We start from the raw sequence: 21,958 nt of genomic DNA, 5'->3' as shown, positions 1-21,958 counted from the left end.
AAATAGGGTTTAGAATAGGGTCTAGAATAGAGTCATGAAACTTGGTCTACAATAGGGTCTACAATAAGGTCCAAAACGACGATTCCCAACCATGCTCTGGATGTAACCTAAGCTTGTCAAAGCCAAAATGATTGGGGGGTAAATATTGCGAAGATTTCGGCAGCATCATCGATATCCTTCATGAACCCCACAATCACAGCTGTAGCTGTGGAAATTAGAGTTGGGCATGATGGAGTGAGGTATTGGATCTAGACGGCTGGGATGAGACTAGATCTCTAGCATTGTTTAGAGAACGCGTGATCTTGTAGTACGCTTAGCCCATCTGAAATGTGTTCTGCTGGAGTCACAATTAAACTCATTGTATTTCTCCCATCTGTTCAGTTAAAAAAAAAGGACGAGACTTTTCACTCTATTTTAACAAACCACTACCGTCATGAAGGAAATTGAGTTATTGTTGAATAGATGCGTAAGCACCTCTAGCGCATCACGCACTATAGGGGCAGGAGGCGCAGTTCAATACCTCGATCACGAAGGGGTCAAAGTCGGATCCTCTACAGAAGATGGAAACCACATCAAAACAAAATCTGTGGTGGACGGGGGGAGCTACACATCATTCGCAGAGGCACCGCCAGCCCCCTGAAGAGGATGACATTCTGTCAGAGGTGGCCGCCCACTGCCACTGTACATTGGAGGAGTTAGAAGATGTATATGCATGCACCGCGCTTCAGGAAGGCATGATGGCCACCACCGTTAAGGACCCAAGTGCGTATACAGTGGAATATGAGTTTCACCTTGCGCCAGGGATTGATGCCAAACGACTGCGGGATGCATGGAATCGGACCTCTCAAGCCAACCCGATTCTTCGAACACGAATTGTCCCCACCAGCCAGCGAGGCGTAATGCAGGCAGTGGTGAAAGGGCCGGTCCCTTGGCACGAGGAGTCCGACGACGATGGGATGCCCAATATGACGAGCAGCGTGGCCTGGAGGGCGGGTGCGCCTCTGGTCTACTTAACCCTCCATCTTACCAAGCATAGTTTGACCATGATGATCCATCATTCAATCTGCGACGACTGGTCCATTGCACTACTACTGCGTCAGGTGGACGAGGCCTACAGAGGCCAAGAATTGGTTCACCGTCCGTTTCGACCGCTGGTTGAATATGTACAGTCTACACGAACACAAGCTGAAGCATTTTGGGAACAGGAGTTCCGAGATGCGCACAAGACTTCCATGACTTCATTCCCTCATATTCCAACAGCCGGGTATGTTTCTCGACCAACGTGCCAGCTGGAGAAGACATTCGATATCCAACCGAGCTCCCGTGCTGGGTTTACAGTCAACACTAAGCTCCGCCTGGCTTGGGCAGTGTTGCAATATCTCTACACGGGATCCGACGATACCCTGTTTGGAACCGTCAACGCCGGTCGCGGGGTGTCGGTTCCTGGAGTCCAAGAACTGAGCGGACCCGCCGTCGCCACGGTCCCTGTTCGCGTCCGCCTATGCAGGAGTCACACTGTAGCCGAGGCTCTCGCTGCTGTACAGGAGCAATGGGCGGCCATGATGCAATTTGAACAGGTTGGGTTGCAGAATCTACTTCATCTTGGTCCGGGCCCTAAGGCTGCCTGTCAATTCCAAACGTTGCTGTCGGTGGAACCGCGCGACGGCCATCAACTACCCGCTTTATTTTCGAAACATCAATCAACACAGAGAAACTATGACCTGTACGCGTTGGTTCTTCGGTGTCGGCCTTCTAGCAACGCTATGTGGATCGAGGCGCGTTTCGATCCGGGGGTCATAGATTCTCGGCAAACTGAGCGGATTCTTTCTCAACTTGCCCACATCTACGAGCAGATCGACGAGGAGTCTGACCTGCTTCTTTCAGAGCTTGATCCAGTAAGCCCAGAGGATCGACAGGAGCTTATACGCCGGAATATGCCCTCCATCAACCACACTGCCCCCCGCGTGTGCATGAGCTCATCCGCCAGCGCACAGATCAGCAGCTTCAGGCACCTGCAATCAGCAGCTGGGATGGCGAACTCTCATACCAGAGCTTGGATATAATATCATCTGCACTGGCTGCTCAGCTATCGCAATACTCAGTGGCTCGTGGCATGTTTGTCCCATTGTGTCTAGGGAAGTCAAAATGGACAGCAGTGACCATGCTCGCAGTGATGAAAGTCGGGGCTGCATTTGTCTTACTAGATCCATCTTATCCAGTTTCTCGACTGCGAACCATGTGTGAAACACTCGGAGCGAATGTGATTGTGACTTCGAATGCTCATGCCTCTGTGGCCTCTCGCCTGGGAGTCGCAACGAATCTCAATGTCGATAGCCTCGATTTGAAGCAGAACAGCAGTGACCCTTTTTCCACACCCACAATTTCTCCCTTTGATCCTGTTTACGCTACATTCACTTCTGGCTCCACTGGTAATCCCAAGTGTGTCATTGTCACCCACGCCGGTTATGCATCTAGTGCTTTGGCACATGGAGAGCCATACCACTTTACACCACAGTCGCGCATCTTGCAATTCGCATCACCGGCCTTCGATTCATGCATCATTGAGCACCTGTCTACTCTGATCATGGGAGGTTGCGTGTGCATTCCTTCAGCTGCAGACTGTCAAAGCCGACTTACGGAGGTGATCAATGAATTCGCAGTGGATGTGGCTTGCCTGACACCTACCGTAACTAGGATTCTCTCACCAAGCCGCATGGATACCCTCAAGGTTCTGGTATTCGTCGGAGAAGCCGTGTTGGCAAGTGACGTGGTCCGCTGGGAGTCACACGTTCAGGTCCGCAACGCATACGGCCCTGCTGAATGTTCAGCGGTCTTCAGCATTCAGCCACATCTTCAGTCAGAAGACCCAGCAAATATAGGATTTTCTACAGGAGGTGTTGGATGGGTTGTTAATCCCGAAGATCACAACCGCCTAATGCCACTGGGATGCCCCGGTGAGTTGGTTATTGAAGGCCTGATTGTTGGAAACGGGTATCTGTCAAATTTCCAACAAACATCCAAGGTCTTCATTGTTGCTCCGCCGTGGCGGCGGCGATTTGGAGATGCACCATCCCGCCAGCTATATAAAACTGGCGACTTAGTACAACACACAGGGGATGGCAGCTTCCGGTATCTCGGACGAAAGGATACTCAGGTGAAGCTGCACGGCCAACGGTTGGAGTTGGCAGATATAGAGCATCATCTCTGTCATGCATTTCCCCTAGCAGAACAGGCTGTCGCTGAGATGCTGCGGTCATCAAGCGATGATGGCCGCCCGGATGCTCTCCTTGTTGCGTTCATTTGTTTCGCTTCGTCATCGTCTTCGGGGGATGATGGGCTTGAGAAGCCTCTATTCTTGCCTCCAAACGCTGAATTTCGCGGAGCATGCTCCATGGCTGAGTCTCGCCTATCAGAGTCCCTGCCATCTTTCATGGTTCCGGCCATCTTTTTCCCAATATCCCACGTTCCTTTGACTCCATCTGGGAAGACTGATCGACGCTATTTCCGCGAAAAGGCAGCATTGCTATCTTGGGAGCAAATGCAAGAGTACCGAGCGGCGCAGATCAAGCCACAGTCTCCTTCAGGAGCGCGCGAAGAGCAGTTACAGCAGATCTGGGCGCAAACTCTAAACAGGCCGATCAACCAGATTGGAGTGAATGAAAGCTTTTTCCGGCTTGGAGGCGACTCGGTCAGTGCCATGCAGGTGGCTGCTAGTTGTCAAGCTGCTGGTCTTAATGTAATGGTCTCCGACATATTCCGCTTCCCCAGCATCAGCAAGCTGGCCCAGAAGATCCAGGAATCCAACGAACCGCAAACAAAAAGTAAGCATTTGGCGGAGGATGCAACTGAGAGCTGGTTTGGTCTGTCTCCCATCCAACAGCTCTTCTTCGAGCATGTCCCAGATGGACACCACAGATTCACGCAAGAGTTTTTGCTCCGTGTCACAAAGCCGACCCCAGCTTCCAAGATCAAACAAGCTGTTGAGGATTTGACAACTCGGCATGCAATGCTTCGGGCTCGTTTCAAGCAAAGTGATGATGGCGACTGGGAACAGATTGTAGGAAAAAAGCGACCAATAACTTCCAGTACCGTGAGCACCAGTTGTCTTCTATCAAAGAACATACAACTCTACAATCGATCTTTGGTGACAGCCAGAGCAGCCTTAACATTGAAGACGGGCCAATGCTTGTCGTTGACCTCATCGAAACAGAGACACATGAGCAATACCTGGGCTTGATGGCGCATCATCTGGTCATTGATTTGGTCTCTTGGCGGGTGCTGCTCCAGGATCTTGAAGATATTCTTACTACAGGGTCTCCTCTACAACCAGCTTCTGTGTCGTTCCAAAAGTGGTGCCACTTGCAACAAGCCTACACAGAGGAGTCCCTGGATCCCGAAACAGCCCTATCTACAGATATTCCAGCTGCTCCTCTTCGCTACTGGGGACCACCGGCCAAATTAGCCAACAACAGATGGGCAGACACGGCCGAGCAGTCCATCCGACTATCTCAAGAAGTAACACAGTCAGTCCTTGGTGCTGCCAATGACGCTTTTCACACTCGTCCTGTCGAAATCATCCAAACTGCCATTTTGTATGCGTTTGTTCAAGCATTTGATAACAGACCTGCGCCGGCTATCTTCAGCGAAGGTCACGGACGGGAGCCATGGGATCCTTCAATTGAAATTTCTCGGACCGTTGGTTGGTTCACCACAATCGCACCGGTCTTCGTGAGGGCGAAGAAAGGGCAAGACTTTACGGAGCTTCTCCAGCTGACCAAGGACGGCCGCCGAGCCATTCCGCGCAATGGATGGGCCTATTTTGCCTCGCGGTATCTTCATCCCGAAGGCATGAACTACTGCGCGGCCCATTCGCCAATGGAGATACTATTCAACTACACCGGTTTGTTTCAACAGCTTGAGCGACCTGGTGCTCTTCTTCAGTTGCAGTCTGTCCCTGACCAGGCATTGGTTCCAATGCCTGCAGACTTGCCGCGCTTTGCCCTCATCGATGTGACAGCATCAGTGACAGATGGATGCCTAAATATTGCATTTGTCTACAACAAACATATGAAAAACCAAGAGCGACTTCAACAATGGGTGCAGACATGTCAAGGAATTCTTCAAGAAGTGCCTGAGATATTGCAGCAGGGACAGCGACTTACAGTATCGGATTTCCCGTTGTTGCCGAATACGACCAATGAACAGCTCCAGGAGCTACTGCATCAAATCTCCCATCAGTTTGATATATCCTTATCCAATATCGAAGATATATATCCTTGCTCTCATATTCAACTCGGTATGTGGCTGAGCCACGCGAAAAACCCGCAGATGTATTGGTCGCATATCAGGTGGATTGTGCACCGCTCATCCAGCGAGTCTCCGCTTATCGAAATTTCGAGGATCAAAGGGGCCTGGCAACAAGTGGTTGATCGCCACCCAATTTTACGTACCGTGTTTACTGAAAGGACTGGCGAGCATAGCTTGCAAGTTGTGTTCAAATCGTCTCCGGGAAACATCGAGGTGGTTTCACAGGATGAGGCATCATTGAGAGATGATGAGACTCTATCACCTTCTTCCTACCAGTCATTATTGAATCAGAGTCATTTAAGCCAGGAGGGACAGACACCTCATAAGCTCAAACTCACCATTCAACGTGGTGGTGATGTTTTCTGCGAACTGAGCATCCATCACATGCTCGTTGACGGCGTGACCTGGCAAATCTTCCTATCTGACTTCCACCGTGCGTATCATGGGCAGTTGGAGAGTGAGCCAACAGGCGCATACAGCACATACCTTCGATACCTGCAGACCCATCATCTAACGGGGTCAGAGATGTACTGGAAGCAGTATTTGGATGGCGCCAATGCATGTATTTTCCCTTCACTGGTGACCAGGAGCCCCAGAACCGAACCATCTGCGTTGAATCTGGTGCCTTTCAGCTTCGAAATTGCACGTCGCCTGCAATCTTTCTCTCAACACCATGGCATCACCATTTCTAGCCTGTTACAAGTAGCTTGGGGTGTTGTACTCCGCGTCTATACGGGGTCAGACTCGGTGTGCTTCGGGTATTTGAATTCCTGCCGCGATATCCCTGTGCCCAACGCACGCAAGATGTCCGGACCATTGATCAATCTGCTCATCTGCCGACTGTCCTTGACTGGGGATGCATCGGTGTTGAAGACACTATTAGAAAACCAGGATGCACACGCTCGGAATCTCGAACATCAGCATTGCTCTTTAGCGGAAGTCATGCATTCCCTGAACCTCGCGTGCCAGCCACTATTTAACACCGCCATGTCCCTGCAGAGGGAGGCTGCGGAGCTGATGCCTAGTGATTATCCATCAGAGATCAATCTTGAAGGGCCTCTTGGGATCGACTCTACTGAGGTGCGTAGCTGCTAGCATTTTTCACTACAAGAAAACCAACTGACAATTGCAAGTATGACTTAACGGTCAATATCATCGTTGGCGATGAAAAGATCAGCGGAGACCTGACTTACTGGTCCCACGTTGTGACCGATGCACAGGCGGAGTTGGTGTCCGACACCTTCTTCCATGTTCTGTCGCAGCTCATTGATCCTTCCAATGCTCACATGAGCCAGCTAGATCCGCTAGGTCCAATGAGTCGTGACCGGCTACTTCAACGGAACCAGTTCGTGCCACAGGCCGCACAAACCTGTATTCATACCGACATCCAGCAGTATAGCCGTGCTCACGTTACAGCATCTGCAGTTTGTGACACGGATGGCGATATGACATACGGGCAGCTTGACCAGGCCTCCTCCATTCTGGCCCAGCATCTTGAAGGAAACGGAGTGGGTGCTGACGTGTTTGTGCCTGTGTGCTGCGAGAAGTCCCGCTGGGTCGTGGTGGCCGTTCTGGCCGTCCTGAAGGCTGGTGGAGCTTTCATCTTGCTGGACCCAACACATCCCGCCGAGAGATTACAAGGGATGGTGAATCAAGATTTCCTGTGCCCTGTCATTCTCGCCTCCACGAAGCATGTGGATTTGGCAGCCAGCATTGTTCCGAGGGTCCTTCACATCGAGACTGATGCCTCAAATTGGACTGTAGGTGATGAGGTAGTAGAGCTTCCAGCAATAACCCCAAGGGCTGCAGCCTATGCAGTGTTTACCTCTGGTTCTACCGGAAAGCCCAAAGCAAGCGTCATTGAGCACCAGGCATTCCGCTCCGCAGCAGAGGCTCACTCTCGGGCTTTAAGACTGCGTGAAGGCTCCCGTGTCCTTCAATTTGCCTCATATGCGTTTGACGCGAGTATCGTGGAGATACTAACAACGCTTCTTGTGGGCGGATGTATTTGCATCCCCAATGAGATTGACAGAGCTCGGAGGCTATCTGAAGTAATTCAAGATATGCGAGTGACTTGGGCGTTGCTCACACCTTCTGTAGCTCGTATTCTCAAACCTGGACAGGTTTCAACTCTGGAAACTCTCGTTCTTGGTGGTGAGGGCATGAGTGAAAATGATGTGCGCTTGTGGTCATCCCATGTTCATTTGATGAACGCCTATGGCCCCTCTGAGTGCTCTGTCGTCGCCACAGTCCAACCTTCTCCTCAATGCCTTTTGAAGGACCCGGCAAACATCGGATTCCCGGTCGGATGTCTCGCTTGGGTGGTCGATACCCAAGCACCGGAAAAGCCCATGCCCATTGGAGCAGTGGGAGAACTCCTCATCGAGGGACCCATCGTCGGGCGCGGTTATGTCAATAGACCGGATCATACGAAGGCCGCTTTCCTCCCTTATCCTTCATGGCTGCATCACATCCGTGGGACTGAACAGGGTAGTCTCTATAGAACGGGCGACCGGGCCCGGATTCTCGAAGATGGATCTATCCACTATTTGGGACGGAAAGATAGACAGGTCAAATTGCACGGCCAGCGCATTGAACTGGGCGAAATCGAGCATCAGATCCGACAGTGCTGGCCCGAATGTGATCCACTGGTCTTCGTGGATCTAGTCAAGCCTCTTAATTCTACCAACACATATCTAGTTGCCTCAATCGTCTATCTTGACGAGAATGTCAAAGACCGCGCCTTTGAAGGGGCAGTGGAGGAGACTGAACTGAGGCTTCAAGGCAGGGTTCCCGCGTTCCTTATTCCGTCTGCATTTCTGCCCATTGCTGGAGTGCCACGACTGCCTAACGGAAAGGTGGATCGGCGCCGGCTCTGCGATGAAGCGTCGCGTGACCTTCAAATACGGATGGACCAATCTGAGGGCAGTCCAAAGACAAGACAGCGCATGGAGACCACCAAAGACGAGCAACTGTTACAGCAGCTGTGGGCACAGGTACTCCATCGTGAAGTAGATAGCATCGGTCCGGATGACAACTTCTTCCGATTGGGCGGAGACTCTATTCTTGTCATGAAACTAGCGTCTGCGGCTGCTACTCAAGGGCTTAAACTATCTGTGCCTGACGTGTTCCTGCATCCTAGATTGAAGGATCTCGCACGACTTCATGTCCGCCAACAGACAAAACCACCGGAAACGGAAGCACTAGAATCAATACACGAAGAAGACGCCATTCCTCCGTTATCGTTGCTTCCTTCAGCCCAGCGAGAGACCGCTAAGAGGGAGACGATGAGTCAATGTGATGTGACAGCGGAGCAAATTGAGGACATTTATCCTTGCACAGCATTGCAAGCTGGTCTGGCTGCGTTAACGGCAGAAAGACCGGGCTCCTATATTGCACATCACTATTTCAAACTGGCTCCAAAAATCAATCTGGATAGGCTGAAGACAGCTTGGGAAAGGGTTTCTTCTCAAATCAGCATTCTTCGCACGCGTCTTGTTCAAACCGAGTTTGGGTGTCTGCAAGCGATAATCCGCGACTGCGAACTCAGTTGGAAAGTTGCTACTGGTGACCAAAACAAAGATCAAGAACCAACCTGGGAGATGCTTTTTGGCCAACGGCTCATCCATTTTGAGATTGATATGAAGCCAGAACACATTGAACTGAGCATAACCGTGCACCATGCGGTTTACGATGCCTGGTCGCTGCCTCTTCTCCTCCAATGGGCGCAGCTGGCGTATGACGACCTTGGATCACCAAAATTGCGCTGTGCTCCATTCCAGAGATTCATCCAATATACAATGAGCCAAAAGGAAAAATCTCTTCAATATTGGCATGATAAACTTAGCAGCTTTGATGCTGACCCATTCCCTTCCATTCCCTTCCCATCCTATCGACCCCAGACGCCGAAAAAGGTCCAGCGTACCATTGCCACTGGCCCGGTGATGGATGGACTGGTTAGTCGAACTACAGCGAGCCGACTAGCATGGGCTCTGGTACAATCACAGTATCAAAGCGGCGACACTGTTGTTTTTGGGGTCGTCTCATCCGGTCGTTCAGCGCCGGTCCGTGGTATTGAGATGATGGCTGGCCCCACGATTGCCACGATACCCCTGTCCGTTTCGGTGGATAACAACGTGACAGTGTCGCAGGCTCTTATAGATCTACAAGAACAGATGCTGCAACTCATCCCATACGAGCAAGTCGGATTGTCTCAAATCGCTTCGGTTGGGCCGGGAGCGATGCAAGCATGTTCGTTTCAGACCCTCCTGATTGAGGGAAGAGATGAGGCCCACGATGAGCCATTGGGCAATGCCCAGCCTCTTAAAACATTCTCCGGGGATGATGCGGCAAATACATATGTTTTGGAACTGACCATTATCCTCGGAACTGATAAGACCACTGTGGAGGCGGCCTTCGATGAAACAGTTCTACCAGAATGGCAAATCCAGCGGATTCTGGACCAATTTGGTCACATTCTACAGCGCGTCCACAAAGAGCCACAGCGTTTAGTGAAGGAAATCTCGACGGTCAACTCAAGGGATCTCCAGGATCTGAAGATGTGGAATAGAGAAATTCCTGATTTGGACTCTCGAACGGCGATTGAAGTCATTCGAGGGCATTGTGCTAACCAGCCATCGGCGCCAGCTGTCTGCGCCTGGGATGGCAACTTATCCTACGGGGAGTTAGATACCCGATCTGATACCTTGGCAAGAGCAGTTTGCTCTTGGGGAGTTGGACCAGATATGTTCATTCCGATCTATCTTGATCGGTCACGCTGGACCGCTGTTGCGGTTTTGGCCGTTCTCAAGGCTGGCGCCGCCTTTGTGCTGCTCGACACGTTCCATCCTCACGGACGACTGCGCACTATTTGCGAGGAGCTGCAGGCACCTATCATAATTACCTCCATCAACCACCAGGCTGCAGCGCAATCGCTGGTATCAAACACCGTAGTGGTGACGGCAGGTCCTGGCGCTGGAAGTTCAAGCGAAATCAGAAGCCCTCCTGCCAACCCGCACCGGGCTCTTTACGCTGTTTTTACATCCGGCTCCACTGGAAAACCAAAAGCCGCTGTCGTTGAGAATGGGTCCTTTGCGACAATGGCCGTCCCATATGCTCGGGAGATGAGGCTTAACAGGAACTCTCGGATGCTCCATTTTGCATCTTATGCTTTCGACGTCAGTATCCTTGAGATTCTTGGGACGCTGTTCATTGGAAGTTGTGTCTGCGTCTTGTCAGAATCTGAACGGAGAGATCACCTGGGTCGGGCCGTCACAAACTTGCAGCCATCTCATGCGATATTAACACCGTCTGTGCTGCGGGTAGTGAGCCCGGCAGATTTGAGCTCAGTGCATACCATCATGCTGATAGGAGAGCCAGTCCGAGAAAGTGACATCCGGCAGTGGGCCGATAAAGTGCACCTTTTGAACACATATGGGCCTGCTGAGTGTACAGTGGTCTTCACAATGAAACCGTCTCTCAATCTCAACGGCGGTGAGGCTGCCAACATTGGGGTCTCCATTGCAGGGGCATCATGGGTAACCGATCCCAGAGACCCTCAACGATTACTTCCTATCGGCGCTGTGGGTGAGCTTCTTCTGCAAGGGCCCCTAGTTGGCCGCGGATACCTGAATAATACACAGCAAACCGAGGCTTCGTTTGTTCCCTGCCCATCCTGGATGCATGAACAACTGTGGTTGGCAGATGATAGGGATAGCAACAGGCGTGTGTACCGTACAGGTGATCTAGTTCGGTACGACATAGATGGATCACTCTGCTTTATAGGAAGACGAGACTACCAGGTCAAGCTTCGTGGACAACGGTTTGAACTTGGCGAAGTGGAATCTCAGGTGCAGCACAATTTCCCTGCAGATATTGAAGATGTGGTGGCCCATATTATCACTCCGGCAGGCGCAGTGAAGAACCCGTGCCTGGCAGTGTTCATCGCGCTTAAAGGTAATACTGGCTCACTGGGGCCCACTCCTTCCTCGCTGTTACCGTCATTGGATGTCGTGATACCGACGGGATTTGGGGAGATGGTCAACGCTGTCAAAAGACGACTCGAAGATGTTCTGCCAGAGTACATGATACCCAATATCTTTGTACCGTTCAAACACCTGCCTCGGACCACTGGCGGGAAGCTAGACCGGTCGCGACTGCGGGACTCTGTCGCAAAGGTATCGCGGCAAGACTTGGATTCCATGTTCATGCCGAAGACTTCAGATAAGAGACGAAACACCGCAACCACCACGGAGAGCACCCTGCAGAAAATCTGGGCACAAGCACTGGGAATCGTTGCCGACCAAATCGGTGTGGAGGATAGCTTCTTCCGTCTCGGCGGGGATTCTATTTCCGCTCTCCAGGCCACATCTCAAGCACGCGCCGTCGGTATTGCCCATTCAGTTGGAGATCTATTCCAGTGGAGGACAATTCTACAGGTTGCCAAGCGGTTCGCACCGTCACATGAGTTGCATGTTCAGCAAAGAGATCCTAATGTGGCCGGTGTAATCCCCTGTACTCCGGCACAACGGGGCATCCTGCTGAATCAGATGCAATTTGAACACAAATATGCCGCCCACTTCATCTGGCAAGTTAATACAAGGGGCGAAATTGTGGATGTAGACCGCCTTGTGAAGGCATGGAAGGCGGTCGTCTCTCGACATTCAGCCCTGAGAGTCAAGTTTCAGCCAAGCCCGAGCGATGATGGTCAGTTCGAGCAGGTTCTGCTTCATGAAATCGACACGCCGGTGCACATAATACGTGATGAAATTTGCCATGATGGCGTTGCTGATGATTCCATGCTGCCTGACGCCCTCATTGAGCCCTCTGCAAATGTAGGGTGGCGCAACGACGGCCAGTCCATACCGCATCAACTCACCGTTCATTCCAACTACTCTGGAGGTGTCTTTTGCCGACTAGACATTAATCACGCCATCTTGGACGGCATGTCCTTAGCCATTTTAGAGCTCGATCTTTGCCATGCCTATGATGCGCCACTGTCAAAAATGTCCCAGCCAGATCCGTATCGGGAATACATCAACTATGTTCAGAAGGAACCGCACGATGAAGCTCGCAAGTACTGGGAGTCGTATTTGAAGGATATTGAACCATTGGCCCTTCCACGAGCACGCGTACCTGAGACCGCCTCCGAGTCCTCCACGGATGTCATGAAACGGTTGGAGATATCGCTGGCCTTCCGTGGAGAGGATATAGAGTCATTCTGTCGCTCAACTGACTGGACTCCATCCAATCTTGTTTATTTTGCCTGGGCCCTGGCACTATCAGCTTTAACAGGCTCTCAAGATGTGTGCTTTGCGATTTCAACATCGGGGAGGTTGATTCCAGTCCCTCACATTGACCGCGCCGTTGGCCAATTTTCAAACATGTCGATATGTCGTGCACGCATGGCATCTGACCTTCTACTCAACGACATTTCTCTTCATATGCAGCAGGATTACTCTCAAATTCTATCCTACCAGTCTTTCCCATTGGTAGAGATTGCGCGAGCTGCTGGAGTTCCCATAGAGGCATTGGCCTCTACTGGTGTCATAGTTCATTACCCGTTGCCAGCGGGTATGGCGGCCCCCTCGAGACAGCCTCACTCCAACTGACACAGCGGCGAGTATTGGACCCAGGTATTGTAAGTTTTATAGATATTTACTTATCTCCCCGGAATCCCCTTGTTTGGTCTGGTCATTCTCTAACTATATGCGCCTATTTTAGCACGAGGTTGCTCTGTATGTGGTGTTCGAAGACGACGGCCAGATCCGAGCAGCTCTGACATACCATCCATCGCGTGTATCACCCTCTTTGGCCACCCAGCTGGCCGACTACTTTGATCTTGCAGTCTCAAGGATTCTTCAGCACCCAGATTCTTCACTTGGCGACTTGGCGCTTCTAAGCGACCATGATCAACAACGCCTACGTTCCTGGAATGGTGCACTGCCAAGTCCTGTGCCGTTTGGGATTCACGAAATAATCGAAGAACGCACGAAAAAACAGCCAACTCATCAAGCAGTCTCCAGCTGGGATGGTGAATTCACTTACAGCGAGCTCGATCAGCTGGCGTCACAGCTAGCTGAAAAACTGCAGAAAACAGGAATTCGTGCTGCTCAACCTATCCCTCTCTGCTTTGAAAAGTCTTGCTGGACAATAGTGGCTATTCTTGCGGTCATGAAGGCTGGTGGAACGTTTGTGCCGCTTGATGCCATGCAGCCGATGGGGAGACTTCAGGAGCTCTGCCGTCGCCTAAACGTGAACATCATCATATCGTCTACCGCCCAAGTAGGACTAAGTCGGCTTCTTGCCGATCAAGTGATTCAGGTCGGCAACAACATGACCCTTGATCACCACGATCGCCACTATGCTCAATCCCACTTCAGCCACCCTACCAACCCTGAACAGGCAGCATACATACTCTTTACATCGGGCAGCACAGGTGCACCCAAAGGAGTCATGGTATCGCACTCGTCGTATACCTTTTCAGCCGACCAACAAATTCAAGCGTTCTCTCTGAATCCATCTTCCCGAGTCTTACAAGCATCGTCTTACGCATTCGATGTGTCTATGGCGGAAATTCTCACTACTTTGATAGCGGGAGCCACCGTCTGCGTGGTTTCTGATTCGGAGCAGAATAAGATGATGATGACTGGGGTTTGTCCTGTTCCTGTTTCACACGCAATGCTAACCCCATCACTGGCCAGTGGGTTGGACGCGACCAGAGCCTCGTCTTGGTTGCAGACCTTAATTCTTATAGGCGAGCCTGTGTCATCCTCTCACACCAGCCAATGGGGGAAAGCTGTTACTTTGATAAACAGCTATGGCCCAACAGAATGTGCAGTTTACAGCACAGCAACATCGGCAATTCGTCCAGGTGATGATCCTCGCAATATTGGGCGGCCTTTAGGGGTCCATGCCTGGGTTGTTGATAAGGATGACAAAAACCGGCTACTTCCTCTGGGCGCTGTTGGAGAGTTAGTTCTCGCTGGGCCAGCGGTAGGCATAGGCTATTTGGATGAACCGGAAAAGACCGCCGAAGCCTTCATGCAAGGCCAACCACCGGTGTGGCTACGAGGTATGTATTCGGAGCAGGAATTAAAGCAATTGCGGCTTTATAAGACTGGGGACCTTGTCCGGTATGAAATCTCCGATGGTTCTCTACGCTTTGAGGACCGGAAGGATCGACAAATTAAGGTACGGGGGCAGCGTGTGGAGCTGGAGGATATTGAACATCACGTACGGCGGTTCTTCTCTGGGGCAAGCGAGATTGTGATCGAGCAGGTGATGCTCTTGGAAGAGTCATACTCGGACACGCCAACAACCTCACCGACCGTAGCGATTCCACGCCTGGTTGCATGCATATACGATGGATATGAGGACAACACAGGCACCGAACAGGATCTTCTCCATGTTCCAAGCGACGCTTTTTCTTCTACTGCTGCCAATGCTCTTCGGCAACTTCGGGACGATCTCCCGGGGTACATGATTCCGGACTTCTTTGTCTCTGTCGCCCAGCTGCCGCGAACGGTATCAGGAAAGACGGACAAACAGCAGCTAAGCAAGGCTATTCAGGAAATTCCACCCCTTGAATTGCGAGCATACTTTGCTGCACAGAGAAACAAGAAGCCTTTGGAGACGGAGACGGCTGTGCGGTTGCACGCCATCCTTACTGGATTGCTCGATATAGCTCCAGAAACAGTCGGTGCAGATGACAGTTTTTTCCATCTAGGAGGAGACTCAATTCTCGCGATGAAAATCGCTGCTAACGCCCGTGCACAAGAAATGGAGATCAGTTCTCACGATGTCCTCCGGCATCCAACAATAGCGGAGTGGGCCGCCATTGTCGATGCGCAGCAGGCGGACGCACTCCCCTCCCAGCAATATGTTCCATACTCAGCGGTCACTGAGGCTGAACGTGCAGCCATCCTCTCCACTACAACAAACAAAGACCATCCTTTCGTCTCAGAGAATGTGGTCGATATCTTGCCGGCCGTTGGTTTCCAGTCCTACTATGTTACCCACTCATCGCCAGTCTCCACCGCCCAGGTTTTCCCAATGGGCGTGGACATTGACCGGCTCCATATGGCTTGCAAAAGACTCATGTCGCACTATAGCATTTTACGAACAGTCTTTGTGGAAATCGACTTCCGGATCTTCCAAGTCATCCTCCAAGAGGTTGAGCCGGTCTTCGATGTCGTCGAATGTGACGATCCCGAGGCATACATCACCCAGGAATCTCAGCGAAAGATCTCTCCATCTCTGCCTCGAGGATCGCTGCCTATGAGCTTCACCGTTGTGACTAGCCCCAATGGACCGGGTTGCATCTTCATCCTTCGGATATCGCACGCCCAATATGATGGAGCCTCGTTGCACTTGTTATGGCAGGCCCTAGCGGCTGCATACGAAGGAAACACTCTTCCGAAAGCTGTGCAGTTCAGCGAAGTGGTTTATAATCGACTCAGTGATACAAATGATGAAGCATTCTCGTTTTGGCGCAAGTATCTCCACGACGCTTCCGCCGCCACTCTCGACTTCTTACGTGTTACCTCAACTCCTGCATCGCAGCAGAACGACAGCACAGCAGTTACCAGCGCAAGACGAGAGATCACACGATCCTGTTTCATTTCTGAGATTACGTCCTCTACTCTGGTAAAAGCAGCACTGATATGGAAATTGTCATCTGGTGGTCTGCATCGCGATGTTATTTTCGGCCAGGTCGTTCACGGACGTGGTTGTCCCATCCCAAATGTGGACAAGGCCCTTGGGCCTTGCATCAATCTCCTACCACTGCGTGTCGTCATGAGCCTCGAGTGGACTATCATGGATCTTCTGCGGCATACACAAGTCCAGCAGCTGGAAACACTCTCTTACGACTATCTCTCATTTGAAGACATTGTGCGGAAATGCACTGATTGGCCGAGCAACTCCAAGTTTGGCTGTATTGTCCACCATCAAGAAGCCGATGGCGGAGGATCATTCGAGATGGGCGGTATTCGTGCTTCTTCCAGCTCTAGCTGGGCGAATTCAAAACTTGAGCAAGGTCAGGTCGGTATTGTATCAATGAAACGGGGAATGGGCCTCGATCTTATGATCACAGCGACCGGTGACACACTGGAACAGTCGAAAGCGGAGCTGTTGGCAGATGAACTTGTCGAGGCTATCCAATGGTTCTCCGAATTTCCGGACCGCCCGCTTTCAGAGCTAGCACAGGAAACAAAATTGTTTGGAGGGAGCTAAGGAAACCTATCAGGTTTCGTTGGAGGCTAAGGCAAAAAGAAAGAAAAGGAGGGAAAAAAAAAAAAAAAAAAAAAAAGAGCAAATTCATGAACAATGAGAAGACGGATGGCCCTCGCACGCAGATAATCTGGTGCTATCCATTCTTACTTGTTAGTACATCCCTGACTGATATACTCACTTTTGTTAAACATGCAGCTGACAACCCATGGTGCAGATCAAAGAGAAATGGAACTCGTTGGCGAAAATAAGTGTGTTAGCAAAGTTAACTGCATGTTGTATGTGATTAAAGGGATATGGGTTGTATACGCGAAACAGATTGAAATATGTGTGATTTCTTGTTAAACATGATCTAATACAGAGCTATTTGCGTTAATTTAATAATCTTGTGGTCAGGCTCGTTTCGACTAAATGAGGCCCTTTTCAGGTTGTCTTGCACGTAGTAGGGGGCACTGATAGATCCTCTATCATATTTACTCCACCCTTCTCGTATTGTCCCTCGACTTCTTCCAGCGAGACCTGCCATGTATATGGTTTCTGCTGGGTTACCCCCGTCAAGGTTTCAAGGCGTCGACACTTTTATGTTGAAAAAGTAGAATATAAATTATCTTTCGAGGATTAACAATATCCTGGGGTCACACTAGAGGGCGTAAGTACGTCTGAGCGGACCAGAAGTCCTGTTCTCCAAATCTGTGGGGAAAAACCAAAAACATGCAGCATTAAGGATTCGCTGGTGGTCACTCACCTAACTACTAACCTTGGAACTCGCCGACGTCTGGCTTATGCATGGCCGGTAGGTCTAAACAGCGATTTCCTCCCACTGTCAACGCCCCCTTGGGATATTAGGGTTCCGTTGACAGCTTTTGATAATGGTTGCACCAATCAGGGCAAAATCTAAACATTATGGCAGTGTATGCTCCGTATGTTTCGGCGAGCTTTTCTTTCAGCATGGCCTTGATCGATTCCGAACAGTTTCCATGAAAGCCTTGCCTCTTTCTGATGAATCCCTTGGCATCAGATTCGCATTTCTTTGAGAAAGAAAAAAAAAAAAGAAGCCTTCTATTCCAACTTCGTCGGACACGTCGACAATTTAAATAGGTGTATCACCGAGGAGTCCAAATAAGCCTCACTTTTGCTGCATTCTGAAACGTTGGTATGTACCACGATAATACGCATCACAATAGCCCCTTGTTGTAATTGCTGTACGGTTCCAACCATATATTTCATTTCGACTTCTCCATCAAGAGAATACTCAAGATATTCAACCATAAAAGAACCCCTCCACTGAACCTGAGCGGCGACACAATGGCGGCATTTGGTGACCTACCGTACCGTACAGGTCCAGCCCTTAAGAAGCCATATTCAATTCTATTTTCGGATATTGTTACATGTTAAGTTACCCAATTTACCGACCAAAAAAGTGAAAAATTTGAGTCAAAGGTGAGATCGCCGAATGGATTGAATGGCGTCTTCGATAGTTCCCTGATGTTATGACACCACGATTGGACAAGACAGTTACTGTCACAATAAATTCAGAATCACTCCTGGTATCGGCATACTCATTCAATTTCGATGAAAAACCCACATGTGTCTCTGTCTCTTATAATCTCTCAGTTAGATAAGACGTTCTAGTCCACTCGGAGTTCCAGGCCTAAATTTCCCAATTAGGGAAATTCAAGTCGAGCTCCGCTCAGGTCCGACACCGCTGGAAACTCCGATCGAGCATTATTTTACCTCCAAAACCCCCAAATAAGTACGGCGGATAAAGCTTGGTCTATCTTCCTTGGTCTTCAAATATCTAGGAAGTGAAAATGGCAACACCTCGCCGGAATGGACAGCTTTCATCATGCGAGCCTTGCCGAAAGTCCAAATTACGATGTGACCACCGAAGTCCCGTCTGCGGTCGGTGCCTGAACGGCCGGGCCGAGCGATGCTTCTATCATCCTTCTCCACTAACCCAGCCCCGTACCCCCAGGGTGATCTCGCGGAGACCAAAGAGGCAACGCGCGGACAATCAGCTGGTTTTCCGTGTCGATCAGAGAATCTCCAGCACAGCCGCGCCAAGCCCGTCAGAGTTACCAGTCGCAGACGTAAATTCGTTATGCGACCAACATATCGCACGATGGACTGCGCAGGAGAAGCGAACTCTGAGACCGGGTGCTCTAGGGTTGGTCTCTCCCAAAGATCTTTTCAGTGAGTATGAAGATAGCCTGCCTGTCGAGGAACCGGGCCGCCTACTAGGATCGACAGTAGCAACTACTGCATGTCCACCTAGCGATTCGAACCAAGTGTTGTTAGGAGCTCAAATCCTATCACACTTACAGAAGATTCGTTGGTTCTATGAAATTATTGAATCGAAGGACAAGTTAGCTCCAGGATGGGTTTTAGGTCCGCCTTTGACTCGCGCGTTGTGCCATTCCATTGAACAAATTTATGATTCTGCAGTTCGCGGCTCCCAGGATACGCATGCGTCGCTATTCAGCCTGTCCCGTCAAATATTCGCCAACACATCCGCGGATATTCGGACAACTTCAACAATGTATTTGTCAGAGTATTTCGATTCGATAGCGGCGAGATGGGAAACAATCGGGCTTGTTTTCGTCTTGTTAGGGACAGCATTATTCCATATCCCTGACGATGACCCGATCTTTACACATCGAAACCCATGGAAGCTTGAAAAAAGCCAGCTCAGAAGCATTGCCATCACCGTTAGCGAAACTTGCTGGCAGTTTTGTAATGGCACCGGAACAGCGAGCGACGCTTTTTGCTGGCTTACGACCCAACAACTATGTCTTTTGACTATGATGGTTGGCTATAGTGGTAACTACTCTTCTTTACTAAAACAAAAGAACTTGGCTAAATATTAGACAGACTACCGGGTCTGGCAAAAGCTAGGAGACCTATCAACCATTATCTACGGATTCGGGTTGCATCAAGCTGGGGGGAATGCCGAGCAAAGCGTTCCATTCTTCCTGGTTGAATTACGAAAACGTGTCATGGCGTGTGCGTATGGAATTGATAAGGATCTGGCGACTCTTTTGGGGCGCCCCCTCGCATATGCTCGCGATACTGTAGTATCCCACTCCCCCTGGACATCACTTACGATGCGATGGTCGGCCCCCAAAGAGAGGGAGAGAATGGATTCCTCGATGCAAACGGTTGGAACACCGAAGGAATTCTGACTGTCGGCGCTAGGCTTCGCGTCGCGCTACTAACGAGCTTGTTGCGTGAAAGTATCCTTGAATTATCTTTGAGCCCCAATACAAAGGACATTCCAGTCAGAGTTGAGTCCGTATCCATTATAAGGCTCATGTTATTTTGATACCAGGGGCTGACCACAAGAATCGAATAGAAAGTTGATTCAGGAATCTCGCCAGACGCAACAAGATCTTCCCTCATTTATGCATTGGTCTCCTGAACAGGCTGCAGCGGGCGTTTACAATTCTCCGCGAGACGAGGGCCGCGCATTCGCACACACAGAATTTATGTACCAGGAGTTTTTGTTGCATCGAATCTTACTAAAGCGCGTTGGGATAGCTTCACAAGGTCTCATTGAAAGCTCCCTTGATATTATCACCACACTGGTGGATACTACTATCGCCATACAGACCAGAGCATATAAATCGACAGTGGAAATTTCGTGGGATGTAAGAATTCCGGTCTCCCTCATAATTACCATCGAACATCTCTCATAACCCTATTCTTCTAGATGTGCTATATTGGTCTTCCTGCTGCAGGCATTCTGACTTCAAAACTCCTCTCGGAACACCGACCTCAGATAACGTCTCCATTTCGAGAACCGCTAGCCGCAAACATTCGCAAGCTTATTATCCAAAAGCTCGGCGCTTTTGTTTCCCATTTGACCTTCCAGGTGCAGCCGTACCAAGGAAATTATCAGATTGTTCAACAAGGAGCGACATATATTCGTTGGGTTCTCGACAAGATCAATGCCCCTAAATGTCCTCGACCCGCTCCATTGACATCAGATAATGATCTGCCTGAAAACTGGCTGGACGATTGTGATTCGGAGGGTAATCCGGATTTCATGGCATGGTTTGACAACATTCAGTGGTCTCAGGACTCCCTTTTAAATTTCACCTAGCTAAAAACAAGACTGGTTCTGATTTCAATGTATAACAAGCTCTAAGCGGCACTCCATGGGCTAGATCTTGTTAGAAAAGCTATTATAATTATGTTTCATACAAAAGTCACCACAACGATGGAATCATCTGTAAAGCATTACGCTAGGTCGCCTTCAAGCCTCAATATTTTCAGAGAGGGTGATGTGAAGTCGACTGTTAGCAAGCTGTCACACTTATCCTTAGAGCTATGAGCCTGCCCAATCGGCCTAGATATCTTACACCTCGGAGAAAGTGCGTCCCATGGATCAGATTGCCTGTAGTCTAAGACTAGCCAGACGCATTGATAGGAGTACTCCATCAAAATGAAATGATTAGGTGTCTTCGGTGTTCGACAACAGATTTTCCTAAATAGGCAATCTCTTATAAATGCTCCGAGTCCGACAATTCGATGTCTGTAAGTATTAATTGTGAGCTTTGCATCCCATCGGTATAAACTTTGTACTTGAATATGATTCAGTTACTCACATACTAGATACCCCAGGAACAACCAATGGCCACCAGCTCATGTTGGCTACTCGAAGCTGACAATCGCTTTGGCCCTCGGATCGACGCCGATTGTCGTGCATTTGACTTTACTCTCTTATTCGAAGACATGTTCTTCAACTGTTTACCGGCCACCATTTTCTTGTTACTTTTACCCATGCGGCTTCGTGGCCTCCGATATGAGTCGGTCAAAGTCAGCTCATACAAATTAGCAAGCTATAAGCTGGTAGGATTTACTCCTTACACATTCCCCCACGGTGGCTGATTTGAGACAGTCCCTTCTTGCTGTGCTGCTTTCCCTTCAGGTTCTTTTCGCAGCATTTCAAGTCCAAACATCGGCTCTTCATACCCGAGCTTCCTTGCCAGCAGCCATACTCAATATTTTAGCCATTTTTGCAGCGCTATACGCCTCCTTTATGGAGGACCAGCGATCTGTGAGACCCTCGAGTCTTCTCACCCTCTATTTTTCAGCGTCCACCATTTGCAGACTGCCTCAGTTGCGCTCACTATGGTTGATCTCATCCGTTGATGTCTGTCTATATCTCGCGTTAGCCGGCCTGCTCTTCACGCTCGCGGTCTTAACCCTTGAGTCGGTTCCAAAAACCCGGAGTCTTCGCTCGGACTATTGTAAATGTACTGATGAAGAAAAGAGCTCGTTTTGGGATCGGAGCTTCTTCATCTGGGCACTACCATTCTTGCAGACAGGATATCGGAAAATTCTCGAAGTCGAAGACATACCGGAAGTTGACACCGATCTCCAAGGACAATTCTCAGGCGATAGGCTTCAGAAGGCT

The 21,958-nt window shown here is 50.0% G+C and overlaps 3 protein-coding genes across 3 annotated transcripts; 2 read left to right on the top strand and 1 right to left on the bottom strand.

Moving 5' to 3' along the window:
• Positions 1 to 560: 560 nt before the first annotated feature.
• Positions 561 to 16,542, top strand: N7446_001772 (uncharacterized protein; the record flags this gene model as incomplete). The annotated part of the gene is made up of 6 exons (XM_058510521.1): positions 561 to 1,895; positions 1,988 to 4,057; positions 4,102 to 6,387; positions 6,441 to 12,879; positions 12,930 to 12,946; positions 13,030 to 16,542. The coding sequence occupies 6 exons, from the start codon at positions 561 to 563 to the stop codon at positions 16,540 to 16,542; spliced, it is 15,660 nt and encodes a 5,219-aa protein (XP_058376057.1).
• An 839-nt stretch (positions 16,543 to 17,381) lies between these two features.
• N7446_001771 (uncharacterized protein) lies at positions 17,382 to 17,808 on the bottom strand (the record flags this gene model as incomplete). The annotated part of the gene is made up of 2 exons (XM_058510520.1): positions 17,382 to 17,567; positions 17,647 to 17,808. 2 exons carry the CDS (start codon positions 17,806 to 17,808, stop codon positions 17,382 to 17,384), a joined length of 348 nt encoding a protein of 115 aa, XP_058376056.1.
• A 542-nt stretch (positions 17,809 to 18,350) lies between these two features.
• Positions 18,351 to 20,641, top strand: N7446_001770 (uncharacterized protein; the record flags this gene model as incomplete). The annotated part of the gene is made up of 5 exons (XM_058510519.1): positions 18,351 to 19,359; positions 19,411 to 19,546; positions 19,615 to 19,827; positions 19,892 to 20,186; positions 20,249 to 20,641. 5 exons carry the CDS (start codon positions 18,351 to 18,353, stop codon positions 20,639 to 20,641), a joined length of 2,046 nt encoding a protein of 681 aa, XP_058376055.1.
• Positions 20,642 to 21,958: the final 1,317 nt, after the last annotated feature.

The sequence above is a fragment of the Penicillium canescens genome (assembly GCF_028828765.1).
Source record: "Penicillium canescens strain IBT 15451 chromosome Unknown utg000002l_segment0_segment0, whole genome shotgun sequence".
In the NCBI taxonomy this organism is placed as follows: domain Eukaryota; kingdom Fungi; phylum Ascomycota; class Eurotiomycetes; order Eurotiales; family Aspergillaceae; genus Penicillium; species Penicillium canescens.
This window is presented reverse-complemented; position numbering and strand designations above follow the sequence as displayed.